Raw genomic sequence first — 14,139 nt, forward strand, 5'->3', positions numbered from 1 at the left:
TATATATATTTTGCATCTGAGATCTCTAAAAAACACTCTTTTGAATAAATGAATGAATGAATGAATGAATGAAAATCTATTTAGACATGTGAATACTAAATAAACTAAAACTTATATTAGTTCCAACAAATAAGCAGAATAAAGTAAAAAGCATGTTCCAAAATAAATTTCATTTACAAACACTGACATACCTGAAAAGGAGTAGGACGAAGTTTACACTTATTTAATCTTACCCTTTCTCCACAACTCTTCATTTTATATAAATATATTGCATATATACATACGTGTGTGTAGCTATCTATATATATAGAGAGAGAGATACTTCCATACAGTACATACATACTTATACACACACAAATACATTGACCAAATGTCTAGATCTTTATTATAAAATTTAATTTATTACCACATATTTGTATTGTATACACACAAACGCCTCTTTGAAAAGACATAGTGATCATTAAATTCTGCTCTGCATAAAAATGCATAGCGAAGTTATAATAAAGCTGAATTAAAATACACCACAACAGTATCTGTGCTGTTATAGTTGTCTTCGCCACGTTTTACTTTATTTTGAAAGTTATGTCCGGAAGAGGTAGTTGTAGGTTGCGGTTGCCTTGACAGCGGCCCTCCTCCCATCGACCATTCACTGGGAGAAGGTGAATCCAGCGTCTGGGGTACTCCTCCGTCTGTCTACTGGTGCTGGCAACCTGATCGACCATCATCACCAACGCCCATAAAGTAGCAATATTCAGGAAATAAACCTCGCTGCTAGAACAAGAGCCGTCTTTTTCCGTTACCGTACCCGACTGGCTCTATTGTTTCACTGCAGTGGTCGTGATTTTGAAGAGAAGCCTGTTGTATAACGTTATCAGTTATAGCTGTCTGATGCATAAGGGCAACTGTATAAGTTAGCTGCTTTATTACTGTGTAGCTAAGCTCTGTCTGATTTGGACTGATACGACGCTGACTTCGACTGTTTGGCTCCTGTTTATAACGAAAAATGGCAACCCAAATCGATAAAGAGGCTTGCAGAGAGGCTTACAACCAAGTCAGAGACGATAACACGGATACCAATTGGTGAGTGGTATGGTTATTTATCTGTTAAAATTTGTGACCAATGTGTTTTTTGTATTGCACATTTGCAAAAGTATTCTAAAATATTTTATGCACAACCGTGAACCTCATCTGAATAATAAAACTCACTTATTTATTTCTGCAAATAACGTTACATCAATCAATCAATCCGTTGCTTTTTTTTATTAAAAAAAATCCTATTCTCATTCAATTATAAAATTCACATAGCCAGTTACCGCCCACTGCGCCGTCTTTTCGTTGGAGAAGGGTGCTAAAATAAGAGGCGGACCTTTTCTAAAACTTAACATTTTATTTAAATACGCATCGTTTGACAAATGCGATACAAGCCGAATGAAAGATAAATTCATAAAGACGTAGAAAATGTAATGACTTTTATTTTATGCTACAATAACGTTTGTATTTTACCAAGGTAACTTTAAATTGCTCGAAATTTTTAAGTAGTTCGCCCTGGTTCCTCTGAATATGCGCTAGGATGCCACATTGGGGGGGTTGCCCGCAACTGAAACCCTCGTGAATTGTTTCACAATGGATAATCCCTAATTCCAATGCTCGTGTTTATGAAAATAATGTCTGAAATACATGCAGCATTCAGTGTCCTCGCCGATCTCATCTAGCTGATCTGTATTCTGGCTATTCAGCGGCCACACACTGCACAGTTATCAGGCCCAGCGGGGCAGAAGTAATTTCCTTTGTCCTGTATTCAGAGAGGATAACGTTATAGTAGTGATACTTGCACATGGCTGACACACAGCTGCCACCTTGCATGGGCGTCTTTGGCATTTCGTTAATGGTTCAGTGTGTAAAATGGGTCTGGTGTACACATAAGGCTGTTGTGGTGAATCAACAGATCATGAGACTGGATAATGCATGGTACATGGAGTCATAATGCACGGTGTGTTCTGCATCTTCCAGGGCTGCGTTTAAATATGAAGGCACTAAGATCATGCCTGCAGGACAAGGGACTGACTATGAGGACTTCAAGAGGATGTGCACAGGTAAAGCATGGATTTTATTTTAAATATCACACCCTAGTTGTGAAGTGTGTAGAATGCAAGAATGGGTGAAACACATCTCCCTGCTGCTGACTAGTGTGTGTGTGTGTGTGTGTGTGTGTGTGTGTGTGTGTCGGGGGGGTTATGCACACTCCATCTCTGGATGAGTTAAACAGCCTATATGCCACACAGCTTGACTTGGCAGGACACTAATCTTTTAAGACTCTGTGCTCTGTCACCCATTGGCCTTGAGCCCTGTAGCCCTAACTACACTGTCAAAGCACTTACCACTGTATGCATTGCATAATCTGTTTTACAATATCCTGTGCCTGTCTGTTAACTAGGTGAAACACTTAGGGTTGAGCTTTTGTCAAGGACCTTAAGACTTTTTACTTAAGATTTTAACAGGAGTCCATGATATTTAATCACAAATGTCAATACTTACGACACAAAACTGTTAAGTCTCACTGACTTGACTCACTTAAAAACTTAAGGTGCTATTGCCTATAAAGGACAAGTTAATTTTGCTCATCATTTTTGGGTTTTAATAGCATCACAAGTAAACTTAACAACTAGTTATGAAATAAACCAAAGCTAATAAGTATATCTACTTAGCTTTATCAAGGCAATTGCATTCCTAGATTTAAAAAAAAAACAAGATCAGCTTGTAAGTTTATAGTGTATAGGTGCCATTCATACAAGTGAAGATGTTTTCACCTGTCACTACCTTTGAATTAAAAAATACACCTACAAAAGCATCAACATGCATCCATATAAAGCTGATTCAAAACATGTTTTCTCTCGTGTGTGCGTGTGTGTGTGTGTGTGTGTGTGTGTGTATGTGTGTTTCTGTGTCTGTGTCTGTGTGTGTGTGTCTTTTTTAATGATGCATCAGGTCTGCTGTGAATTCACTGCACAGCACAGTGATTAGCAGTATCTGTGTCTAAACAGAGCTCGTGTCTGTTCATCCCAGAAAGAGAAAATGGAGAAAAATAGCAAAAAGTCAAGTAGGGACTTTCAGATAACGACTCCCAGTGAGCAAAAACGAATGGGTGCTGGCTGGATGTCGAGTTACTCTGTTTAAGTTCCCATTTTTCTGTGTCTTCTATAGTAAAGCATCAGCTCAGGTTTTGGGCGTGGCTGATTCTGACGCTTGCTCTCGTTGTCTTTAAAGCCTGTTGCCTCAGGGCTACTCTCCTTCAGTCCTTCATGATATTACAGAGCTCACATTCCAGTGTTGAAATAATTCATGTATCACGATTCTTTACAGTTCATCTGTTGCGTTTGGCACTGGTTCCTGCTCAGAGATGACACACACATTGTCAGACATCTATCTCTCACTCTGAGCTTGTTTTCCTTATTTAGCAGTGAAGTTATGACTCTGCAGAAAAAACTTCCGAATGTAGGAGGAGCTGATGCAAACTGCTTGTCTCTCTAGTTAGGCTCGAGGAGGAGGGCTAGCTCTGAATATTCAGCAAGAAATAGAGGAATTCTGGTGTGCACAACCTGGATCAGTGCAAGAGAATACTGCATGCAGGGCATTTTTTCATCAAGTCCTAAATCCTTATATCTAATTTGGCTTTTAAAGCACAATTTCTGCTGACAGTTGCAGCACAAATAACTTATTTAGTCAGTGTCATTCATTATTCATTTTAGGTCACCAAACTATCAGTTTATGAGAAATCTAATAGATAGATAGCAGTGTTGTTCAGTCCGTCCACTCCTTTTGTCCAGACAACAGTTTGACCAATATTGGTTGGATTGATGATAAAGTTGGTATAAAAAATCATTGTCCTCAGAGGATAAACTTGATGAACTCTTGACTTTTCCTCTAACTCTATCATCAGGTTAAAGTTTCCACGGATCTAGTAGATTAGTTGGATTTTGTGCAGACATTCATAGTCCACAGAGGATGCATGCTTATGACTTTAGCTCTAGTTCCAACTAAATGTTATAGGTTTTGACAACCTTTTCAGCTGGATTGCTGTGAAACTCAGCTTAGGTATTCAGGCTCCCAAGAGGATGATCCCTAATGTCTTCATGGATCTGAGTTTTCATTTAGTACTATACCAGCTGGTCAGACTTTACAGTTAGCCAGTCAAATATCTCAAAGTGGAATTGGTAGGTTGGAAAAAAGTGGTAGTACGTAATGGCACTGTGCTCTGGCGTGGCACATCTCAAATCAGAGGCTGCAGATTCAGCAGCATGTCTGTCCTTCTGCCTTCAGTCGGCTGCAGAGATTTAGTAAATCAGCTATGGAAAACAGAAACTGTTAGATTCACTATGAATTCATGCGCCGCTTTTTCACAGATCGCGCTACAGGGCCGCAACAAAGTCCTTTCTTTATGCTGCCCTTCACATTTTTACACAGAACCAGACGACTGCAGCATTTTTCTGCTCCAGTGTGATTACTTGTTGGCATATGACTGATCTGAGCATGATACCACAATTGACTTCATCATTCTTGCTGCAATCTGTTCTCTGTTTATTGTTTTTTATTTTGTCTCGATGTATTGTGGACATTTTCAGCTGCTGTTCTTCTTTATATTAGCCGCTAATTGCTAACAGATGCTTTTTAAATCTCAAGCGATGGGTCGCACACAAAAAACATGTCATCCAAATGACACACCCCTGACGCTCATAGTCACGTCTTGATGGCTTTACGTTTTACACAGACCTTGTTTTGGCGCTGTCACTACCCCCGGTCCCGATTCCGAGGCCAGACTGAACAGCGAAGGGGAGCAATGGGATTGTTTAATTAAAATAGTTTATTTACGTTTTAAGCATTATTTTGTTGTTGTTTTTATCCAGTCGACACCAAAGTGCTAACTACCCTCATCACTTTGTGCTGACTTATTTGAATGAATCTCCCACCTGCTGGCGCCTCTCCTCCCTCCTAAAGTGGAATAAAACACACATGCTATTTTTTCACAGGGCAGAGAAAAGTGTTTACCCCCTGGGGAGTTCAGGAGTTCTTGTAAATTTGGCCAGTTGATCATCGGGTTTCAAAATTGAAAGTGTATATCCTCTGGGGAGCATGAACTGTTTGCCTAATGGTGGCACTAGAAGAAAAGGTCAGAGGGTCACATAACAGAAGAATTCGTCCTCTAATGACGCAGAAATTTCCTCAACAGATTTCAGGGAAATTTAGATAAGATATTGTTTCATATCCCAAAGTGTTGGTCAAGGGTGAAATTTCTATTTGAGAGTGGCGCTATTTAAGAGATCTGAGTGCCACCAAAATTATTAGGATTCATCCTTTGGGGATCCATATTAAACAACTGACTGGCATCACCATCCTCAGGCCCTACCGTTAGTAAAGGTAAAAACAAGGCCAAATTTAGAGTCCGTTAACATGTTGGGAACACAACTCCTTGTCAGACCCACCTGAGGCAGCTCTAGTTTCCAAGCTGTGTCGCAGAGGGACGAAGCGTGGGCTGAAAGAGTGTACACAGAAAGATACAGTGTCACCCAGCAACCTTTGGTGTGCTGAAATGAAGTCAATTTATGCAGAGCACCGTGTCTCCAAACAAGTCTTTTTGCTGTGTCATCATTGTAGTTTCAGTGCAGTTTTCTCTTGGGGGGGGGGCATGCATGCAGTGTCAGCATGGCTTTAAAGGAAGGACAAACTAGTCTGGCAGAGGGAGGAAGTTTGGGAGTGTGGGTGAGCTCCAGGTTGGGTTGAGGGTATGCGTTCAAGATACCAGAGAGGAACTGGTACAAAAGGTAACAATGGGAGGCCATTCACCATGAGAGTCACAGCATGATGAATCAGGTGATTGTGCTTGTTGTTCAAGGTGTTGAACCTAGCAATGTCCTTGGTGGCCCCACTGATAAGACTCTTTGTAGTTTCTGCTCCTGTTAATGTGCGGCTGGTCTGATCTTAGAACAGTGGTGCTGAAGCTCTGCCAAGCAAGTCTTAATCAGCTGCTGCAACAGGCACATAAAGATAATACAAGTTGTAAAAACACTTAATGCAATTTAGTAATATCAACTGACCTTTCCGCGATATCTCGGCTTAAAAGAGTTCGTAACCTCCTTTAGAACCATTTCAGAAGTTATCACTTTAAATTGAAGTAGTGTTCATTATCTTAACTGGGGCTTGGAGACAACAAATTTGTAACAGAAAGCAAAAATTACAAACTGGGGATGTGGAGATTGCAAAGACGAGGGAGGGTGTGAAGAAATACGCCATTGAGTTGCATAATGGGAAGTGTAGGAACCTCCAGTTTTTTACTAAGTCAGGAAACCTGACCTGGCCTCTGCTGTTTCGATTTTGACTCCTCTATAATCTGTCTTAGGTAAGCACTTCAGGTTTATGGAAGTGCAATATTAGATTGTTGCAGTACCCTCCTTTAGTAAAAAAAAAAAAAAAAAAAAAAGAAAATACAATGCAAGAGAATGTATTCAAAGTGTTTGTTTTTTGTTCAACCAAACACTCTAATTGCCCTGACACACCAAGCTGGTGGTCGGCCGGCGACCAATGTCTGGCCACCGGTGAGCTTATGTCATCCTTCTTTGTCCTGCACTGTTGGCACTAGTAAACTGTTGTTGACTTTTTTTACACTGACTTGTCGTGTTGAAACAGCATCAGTGCTCATAGAACATGTCAGTGACTCTGATTTGCAGTTTAGCTCAGTGCACGAGAAGAGAAACAAATGTAAACAGATGATTAAAATCAAGAGGGTGTGAGATCAAAACAAACTTTATTTATGATTCTTTTTTTTAGCTATTGAGCTCTAGCAGAAACTATTCATAAATCTTTTGTGTTATTGTTGCTAGGGCACAGTAAATATCCTTTGTTCTTTCAACATCAAATTGTTTTGTTAATGTGCTAACTGGTAAATAAGGAAACTTGAATCTGCCCTTTGGATCCTCTGGTTTCCCTTTTTGCTGCTGTGGAGTGTTATTTCCTCTCATGCAGGCACAAAATGTACCTGCTAGTTGGCCAGTGGCGGTAGTCTTTGCAGTGTGTAACTTTTTGACTGAGACACAGGCAACGTCAGGCAACTCAACAGTCTTCCTTTGTTGCCTCTAGTTCTTTGATGTAGATTTACTGTGGCTCGGCCTTAAAACCCCAAAGCGTCAACGTGAAGGTGGCATAAAAACTTGGTTTGAGAATCTAGAACCAATGAATGTTTGGCACTTTGCTTGATAAATGTCTTAAATGAAACCAAATATTGATATTAATTCTATCAAACTATTAAATGAATTGTTGGAAAACATAAGATAATCAACGTCCATCCCTCCAGCAGTGAGCTGCACACAGCGTGCTCATGTTCATAGACTGACTGATGTTTGGTGCTGTCGATCCTGCTCTTCACTGTTGCTGCTCCACTTTAAGTTTTAGGACGATGTTTCATAAAAATGCTGCCTGGTGAAACTTTAAAAGCGACAGAATGATCTCGGCTGCGTATCTGTCAATCAATGGTGCACTGCAGTGGTGTTAGTGCAGGAAAACAGACTTTTAGTCAATTTATTGGTAGAGTCACAAGCCTCCGCCAGTCATCAGTCATTGAACTGTATAGATCTCCAGTATGTCTGAAATGGATTTACACCCAGATTTTGTGTTGATAATCCAGTAAGGATGTTCATTCTGCATAGAAACATGATGAGTGTTAGAGCTCTTTCTGTCAGTAGTTAGACTGTTCTCTAGAAGACTTGAAAAAGGTTTTGTCCTGCACTGTCCTGCATACACAGAGTTTCTGTCAGTCACACAGAGATAGGAAAATATGACAATAATATGTAGTCAAGTCAAATCATCTCAAAGTTTATTATAGCCCAGTATCACAAAGCATGCTTCGAACATAACAAACATTACTACATACAAAACCTAACAAACAGAATATAACAAATATAATAAAAACAATCAGCAAACATCAGCAAAATGCAATTGTGTGTGTGTTTAAGATAAACTTTTGGTTTACTTTGTGTTTAAATTGAAGTCATGTGACTTTATATGTAGCCTTTGTTTCTCAAGTCTTTAATACTACACCTACTTTATAGTAAAAAATCTTAAAGTCCACCTTGCTTGACGTAGTTGAATCAGGTAACTCTGAGTGTGCGTGCGTGTGTGTGCGTGTGTGTGCGTGTGTGTGTGTGTGTGTGTGTGTGTGTGTGTGTGTGTGTGTGTCATTGAAAGTCATTATGTAGAGAATTATCACTACAAAGCCTTGTGAGCTCTGTGGGCTCAAAGTTTAACCAGTAAAAATGTAATATACCTGCAATTATTTGCTAGTAGGACAGAGAGCAGTGTGTTTTCTGCCTGCCAATATGACGGACGTTAGTTTATGTGACATCAAATAGAGGGCGTATTCAATTTATTAGACACCATAAGTCACTTGTAGATAGCAGCTGTGCACCACTGGTTTTGTCTGATAAAGAAAAAAATTGAAATAGAGAATCTGATGTTTTTGACAAGGAAATTAATATAATTGACTTGAATACTGAAATATTTTACTGGCAAAATTTGCCAGTAGTTTAGAGTCTTGGCATCACAAACAATGGAAAGGTTTCTTTTGCAATAGGTATTAATGTCAGAGACCTGTGTTATATTCATAACACTTACAGGGGATATAGGGAACAAAGTGTTAAATTACAATACATAACCTAACACACCCCTTGCAGCAGGCTTTGTCCCATAGCAGGGATACTCAACTTGCTTTGCTTGGGGGCCACTTTTGCAGAATGACAGGAGGCCAGGGGCCAGTCACAGCAGCCCCATACACATTTCTAAGATTTTAGGACATTAGGGGCTTAGCTAGGACCTCTGTCAGGGGTTGCGGGGGAATCCTCCACTGCACTTTTTTTGACAAACAAGCACTATTTGGATTCTGTTTTATGCACTCTGGCACCTTATCTATACTAAAAGTACAAAAACAATTCCCAGTGTGAATCACTTTATTTTATTGTTAATTAGATAATGGTTGGGAGGGCTGCATAGCACTCTATTGGGGGCCACATTTGGCCCGTTGACCATAAGTTGAGCATCACTGGTCTATACTATTTGCTCTTAACCTTACTGAGCTCTTGTCTTCCTCTCATGGCCCCTTACGTTTTGCATAAGCCTAAAGAGTGATGTTCTCTGCTCACACTGCTTCATTTGAATTGTATTTAAAAGGCCTTAAAAGGTAAATGTTAGGAAGAAAACCAGCAGAAGTGTTCCTTCTATAGCCTCGTTGCATGTATTGAGAAATTACTCACAGTCAGTTCTGCTGTGGACCACAGAGAGAGTGACAGGCGTGGTCACTGCTGCAAGGCTCACAAGATTTTACTCATTTAGTCTGTTGACCTGAATATTTCCTTCTTGCACGCACACACGCACGCACACACACACACACACACACACACACACACACACACACACACACACACACACACACACACAGTATCCACAGTGGTGAACTGCAAAAAGCAGAACCTTGCATTCATCAGCACTGTAAAAATGAAACTCTTTTTTCTCAATCTGTCTTTCTACACATGCACAAGACACACACACACAGTTCTGAAACACTTGATGCCACAGCATACTAACACATAATGACACAGTGAAGTGACACTATGAAATCACAATATGGAGCTTTTTTCTGTCAGCAGATGGAAAAACAGAGCATGACAGGAGGTTAATTAGTGCTGTATGGTGTAACAACAGACTGCTGTTTGTGTGTCAGGCTCTGACTGCACCATAAGAGTGTGTGCATCTTCTAGTAGGGTGGGATGATGTGTGTTAAAATGTCAGCTGCAAGAACCTCTAATGTGTATGTTTTGTCTTACGTGGTCGCTCTATCTCTTCCCTCAGATGATGCTCGCCTGTTCGGTTTCGTCCGGATCACAACAGGAGATGACATGAGCAAAAGGGCCAAATTCACTCTCATCACCTGGATTGGTGACAACATCACTGGGCTGCAGCGTGCCAAGATCAGCACAGACAAGTCGCTGGTCAAAGAGATCGTGCAGGTCAGAGACTCTGTGGTGTCACATGTGGAGGACGTACCAATTAAAGTAATGGTTGTCATCACAAGATTAAATGAGAGTGTAGCTTTAATAGTCCCTTTTGGGAATCTGGGTGGTTCCAGGGGAGGTATGGTTGCAGACTTGGATTTTTGAAAACAACAAAGCACCTGGACTTTAGATGATATGTCATTTGCTGAATCTGCAGTAATTAATATTTGCACATTTACAATGGAAAAAACAATGATGTGTCATGTGAAAGAGGTCACTCAGTTTCGTGGTGTTAATCCCAGCTGCCAAGCCCCTAGGAACACCACTAAGCCCTGCTTCCAATTTTTCCCCGTGCCCACTTGGGGTATTGCAATGAAAAAAAAAACCCTATGGCCTAAAACAGTAGTTCACAACTTGTCCAGCCATGGGATCCATATTTCTCCTTAGACATTAGTTCAAGGTCCACACATAAGATAAATAGCCACATATTCAATTTTATTTCAGAAAATGTCAGCACATGGGCTTAGAACACAATGAAATAAAACATATGACAAGGCTAAGGTGAAATTACTTAAATCTTAGTAAATATAAAGCACTGCAACCAAAAAAGTACATATTATGCTTAAAGACCGGCAACATAACAGCCTGTAAAAAAAAAAAAACATTACAAAGGCACAGTATGTTAATTGGCCTATAAAAACCAATAACAGGGCAATAAAGTAGTTGCTGTACTGGAAAAAAACAGGTTGGTGTAATATAGTGTAATAAATGAGGTCCACTTCAAAATAAAGTCAGTTGAGATTCACTGGATGAAAAGGTATTTTCCCCATAGACGACCATTGTAAAACAGACATCTGTTAAACTGTTTACAGCACACCTACAGCTATAGACATGGTCGATAATCAATGGCTGTACAGCGTCTCTTTATGGGTCCAGTGTTTAGGTTTAGGGGGAAATATTGGCAGAAATGGAATTTAACACAATAAGTATGTTTTGGTTTTGTTTTTTTAACTTGAAAATAACAATCCTTACCTTAGAATACCTTAGAATGAGCTGAACAGTGTCAGGAAAAACATGCTTTATTAATGTGAAACAGCTTCGTTCAGTGTGTTTACCGGTTTAAATCACCAGGTTAGTTTGTTTTTGAGAGGAGAAAACCTCCTCGGATGACTTGGCTCACTGTAAGAACCTCCTGAACATTGAATATGGCCATTAATATTCCAGATTTCTGACCATAAAGATCAACTACCACACGTTTTAAAAAGGCATATAACAGCCTCCACTAATACAGCAATAAGATATGAAAATACAGAAATGCTATTATCTTAGAAGTGACCCAGGAGACCACGGTGCGCTAAAGGTCCTCCTGGAAAATGTGATGCTGCCACCTACACCGAGCACGCTAACTGCCACGGATGTGGTGTTTGCTCTTTAGACATGTGACGCATTCTGTGTCATATGGTCTTAAAAGAACATTTTTCTGTTTTGTTTTATTTTTTTAAATGTGTTTATAATCCTTTAAGTTATTGCAAGTATGGTTTTGCTGTCTGTACACAAACTTTGTAAAATATTACCAAGCCCTAATTAACTAGGTCTGTTACCATTCTGCAACAGATGAAAAGTAACTTTGGGTTTTCTGAACTGTTTTCTTTCTGCAGAACTTTGCCAAGGAGTTTATGTTTAGTGACCAGAGGGAACTGGATGCAGACAACATTCGCAGAGAGCTGAAGAAGGCTGGTGGAGCCAATTATGATGCTCAGGCCGAGTAGAGAAGTGCCACAGTCCACTGGAAGGGTTTGGGTTGGGGTTGGGGTTGAGGTTGGGGTTGGGAGGGTTGAGGGTGATCAGGGTGGTGTGGTGGAATAAGTGGGGGCGGCGGGGGTTGGGGCAGGGACACTACCTCTTGGGGAGAAGACAAGGTGGGATGGAGAGGGTGCTTGGCGAAAGGGAAACGTACGCATAAACAAAGCAGAGGTGCACCAAGAGCCATTTTTAGAACCAGTGCAAATCTTTGAAATACTAATCAAATAAAGCCTAAAGATGGCATGGCTAAAAGCAAACTCTTTTTTTCACTGGTTTAACAACATATTAATTTAGCCTTAAGAGCTCCAGAATAAATAAAAACACATCAATGTTAATGTACTTACTGCGTGTATTGGCGCAGCTCCCAGCAGAACAAATGCTGTTGGTGCACCTATATAAATGATAACATCTGCATTAGGGCATTTATATGCTTGATTTTAACAAAATGTATTTGTGAGCTGCATTGTTCACATACTTGCTTGCATCGGTTTGTGTATGTGGAGGATTAAAAAGTATCTGGGGGCACATCAGGGCCAAATTGTCACCGCTCAAACTGAAGTAACTTCCTTGAGATTTAGAAAACATAAATATTTCCTAACATGATGACACCAAGAACGGTTTTGTGTTGTAAAAGAATATTTTGAGAAATTTTGGCTTTTTCCCAGAGTTAGATGAGAAGACCGATACCACTTTCTCATCTTTACAGTGAATGTATAGCTGTGATTAGCAGCTTTTTAGCTTAGCTTAGTACAAAAAAAAGGGATAAAACAGCTAGCCTGTCTCTGTCCAGAGTTAACAGTTTACCTACTGGCACCTTTTAAGCTCAATCAACATTTATTTGTTGTATAAATAATCTATGTTAAATCTGAAGTCTTAAGTGCTACGAAAGCAGCTGACAACCAGCAAAGACTCCGGGAAGTCATTGCTAAGATAAAGTCCTGCACGTAACCCATCGTAAGATGATAGGTTGTAATTGTTTTACAGGTTTTACAGGTTGGTTTTTGTACCAGTTAAACAAAAGAGATACAATGTTTTTATTAATGCATTTTTGGCAGGTATGTTCTTTGGTTCTCATTTTTTGACCGACAGGCCAGCTTCTTTCTCCTTTTTTAGTCTTTGCACTGAGCTAAGCTAGCTGGCTGCTGAGTGTAGCTTCATATTGAACGCACAGACATGAGAATGGTATCTACTTAAAAGACACAACAAGATAGCAAATAAGCCCACTTTCCAAAATGTCAAACTATTTCTTTATGGACTGGATCTAATCCAAAAATTGGCATGGACAGCAAACCTTGGTGTGAATCTGTTACAATATTGTGGGGCTGCCCTTTTAAAGTCGGAGATTCGAGTCATCAAATGCTTCAAGTCAAGCAGTAGTTTTCTTTTTGTTTGCGAGTCAGTAAGCTATGCAGTGTACTTCTGGGGACCTTTTTAGTCTCCACATTTTGCTGCAGAGTGCTCTTGATTTTCATGCTACTCTTTGGTTGAGGACAAATGCGGCACAAATGAGGAAGAGAGACGCTGTACCGTAAGGCTCGGAGATAATATTCTCGCTTTGACTTGGAAGTGTTGAATTTACAGCTCACAAAAACTTAGTACGATACAGACTCTGGCTTTTTTTATATCCAGCATTGGCAAAACATTGTTGTTGCACACAGTCGATCTGTTGTTAGCTTGTTTAGCACATTAAATGAATGCCACTGTCACACTGGACGTCCCACTGTTTCCCTTTTAAACTTAACACGGGAAAAAAAAACAATGGTCAAATATTTTTTTAATGGCCTAATCGGATTTGACTGACACTATTCAGAGTCGGGCACAGCCCTACAATATTGGGTGTCTGCATACAATGAAGTGTCCACACTGACAAACCTATATGTGTAGCAGTGATTTCTGAGGATACGCACAAACAACAAAAACACACAATACGCAGAGTAGCCATCTTGCACACACAAATGCATAGTTAAAAGCAAGTGTATAAGCGCCCTTAAAGATCACAACCTGCCTTCTCTCCTCCCCCAGCCTCTGCCCTCTCCCCAGTCAGCTCATGGTTGGTTATCTACTGTGCTGTGCGCCAACATCTCACACTCATCCTCATCTCAGCTGGGCTACAGTTGAGCTATAGGAAGTTACATTGAGGCCTCAGCACTGTTTGCGCAGAATAATGTCATGTAATGAGGGTGGGAGAAACTAAGTGTTTTGCTTCAAAATGGCACATCATGGATCAAGGAATGAGTTTGTCTTTAAGGGTTTTGAAATAAACCTCTTTACTCGCAGGCATGTGTTTGACACCAGAGCATGCTCT

At 40.1% G+C, this 14,139-nt stretch overlaps 2 protein-coding genes across 2 annotated transcripts in view; both read left to right on the forward strand.

Annotated features, from left to right (window-relative positions):
- meak7 (MTOR associated protein, eak-7 homolog) overlaps positions 1-14,139 on the forward strand; it is a 45,984-nt gene that overhangs the window by 2,729 nt on the left and 29,116 nt on the right. The window lies entirely within an intron of this gene.
- cotl1 (coactosin-like F-actin binding protein 1) lies at positions 635-11,845 on the forward strand. The gene is made up of 4 exons (XM_042496160.2): positions 635-1,080; positions 2,011-2,093; positions 9,889-10,046; positions 11,690-11,845. Exons 1-4 carry the CDS (start codon positions 1,004-1,006, stop codon positions 11,798-11,800), a joined length of 429 nt encoding a protein of 142 aa, XP_042352094.1. The 5' UTR covers positions 635-1,003; the 3' UTR covers positions 11,801-11,845.

The sequence above is a fragment of the Plectropomus leopardus genome, chromosome 7 (genome assembly GCF_026936395.1).
Source record: "Plectropomus leopardus strain MGB_pleo_1.0 chromosome 7, ASM2693639v1, whole genome shotgun sequence".
Taxonomy (NCBI): Eukaryota; Metazoa; Chordata; class Actinopteri; order Perciformes; family Serranidae; genus Plectropomus; species Plectropomus leopardus.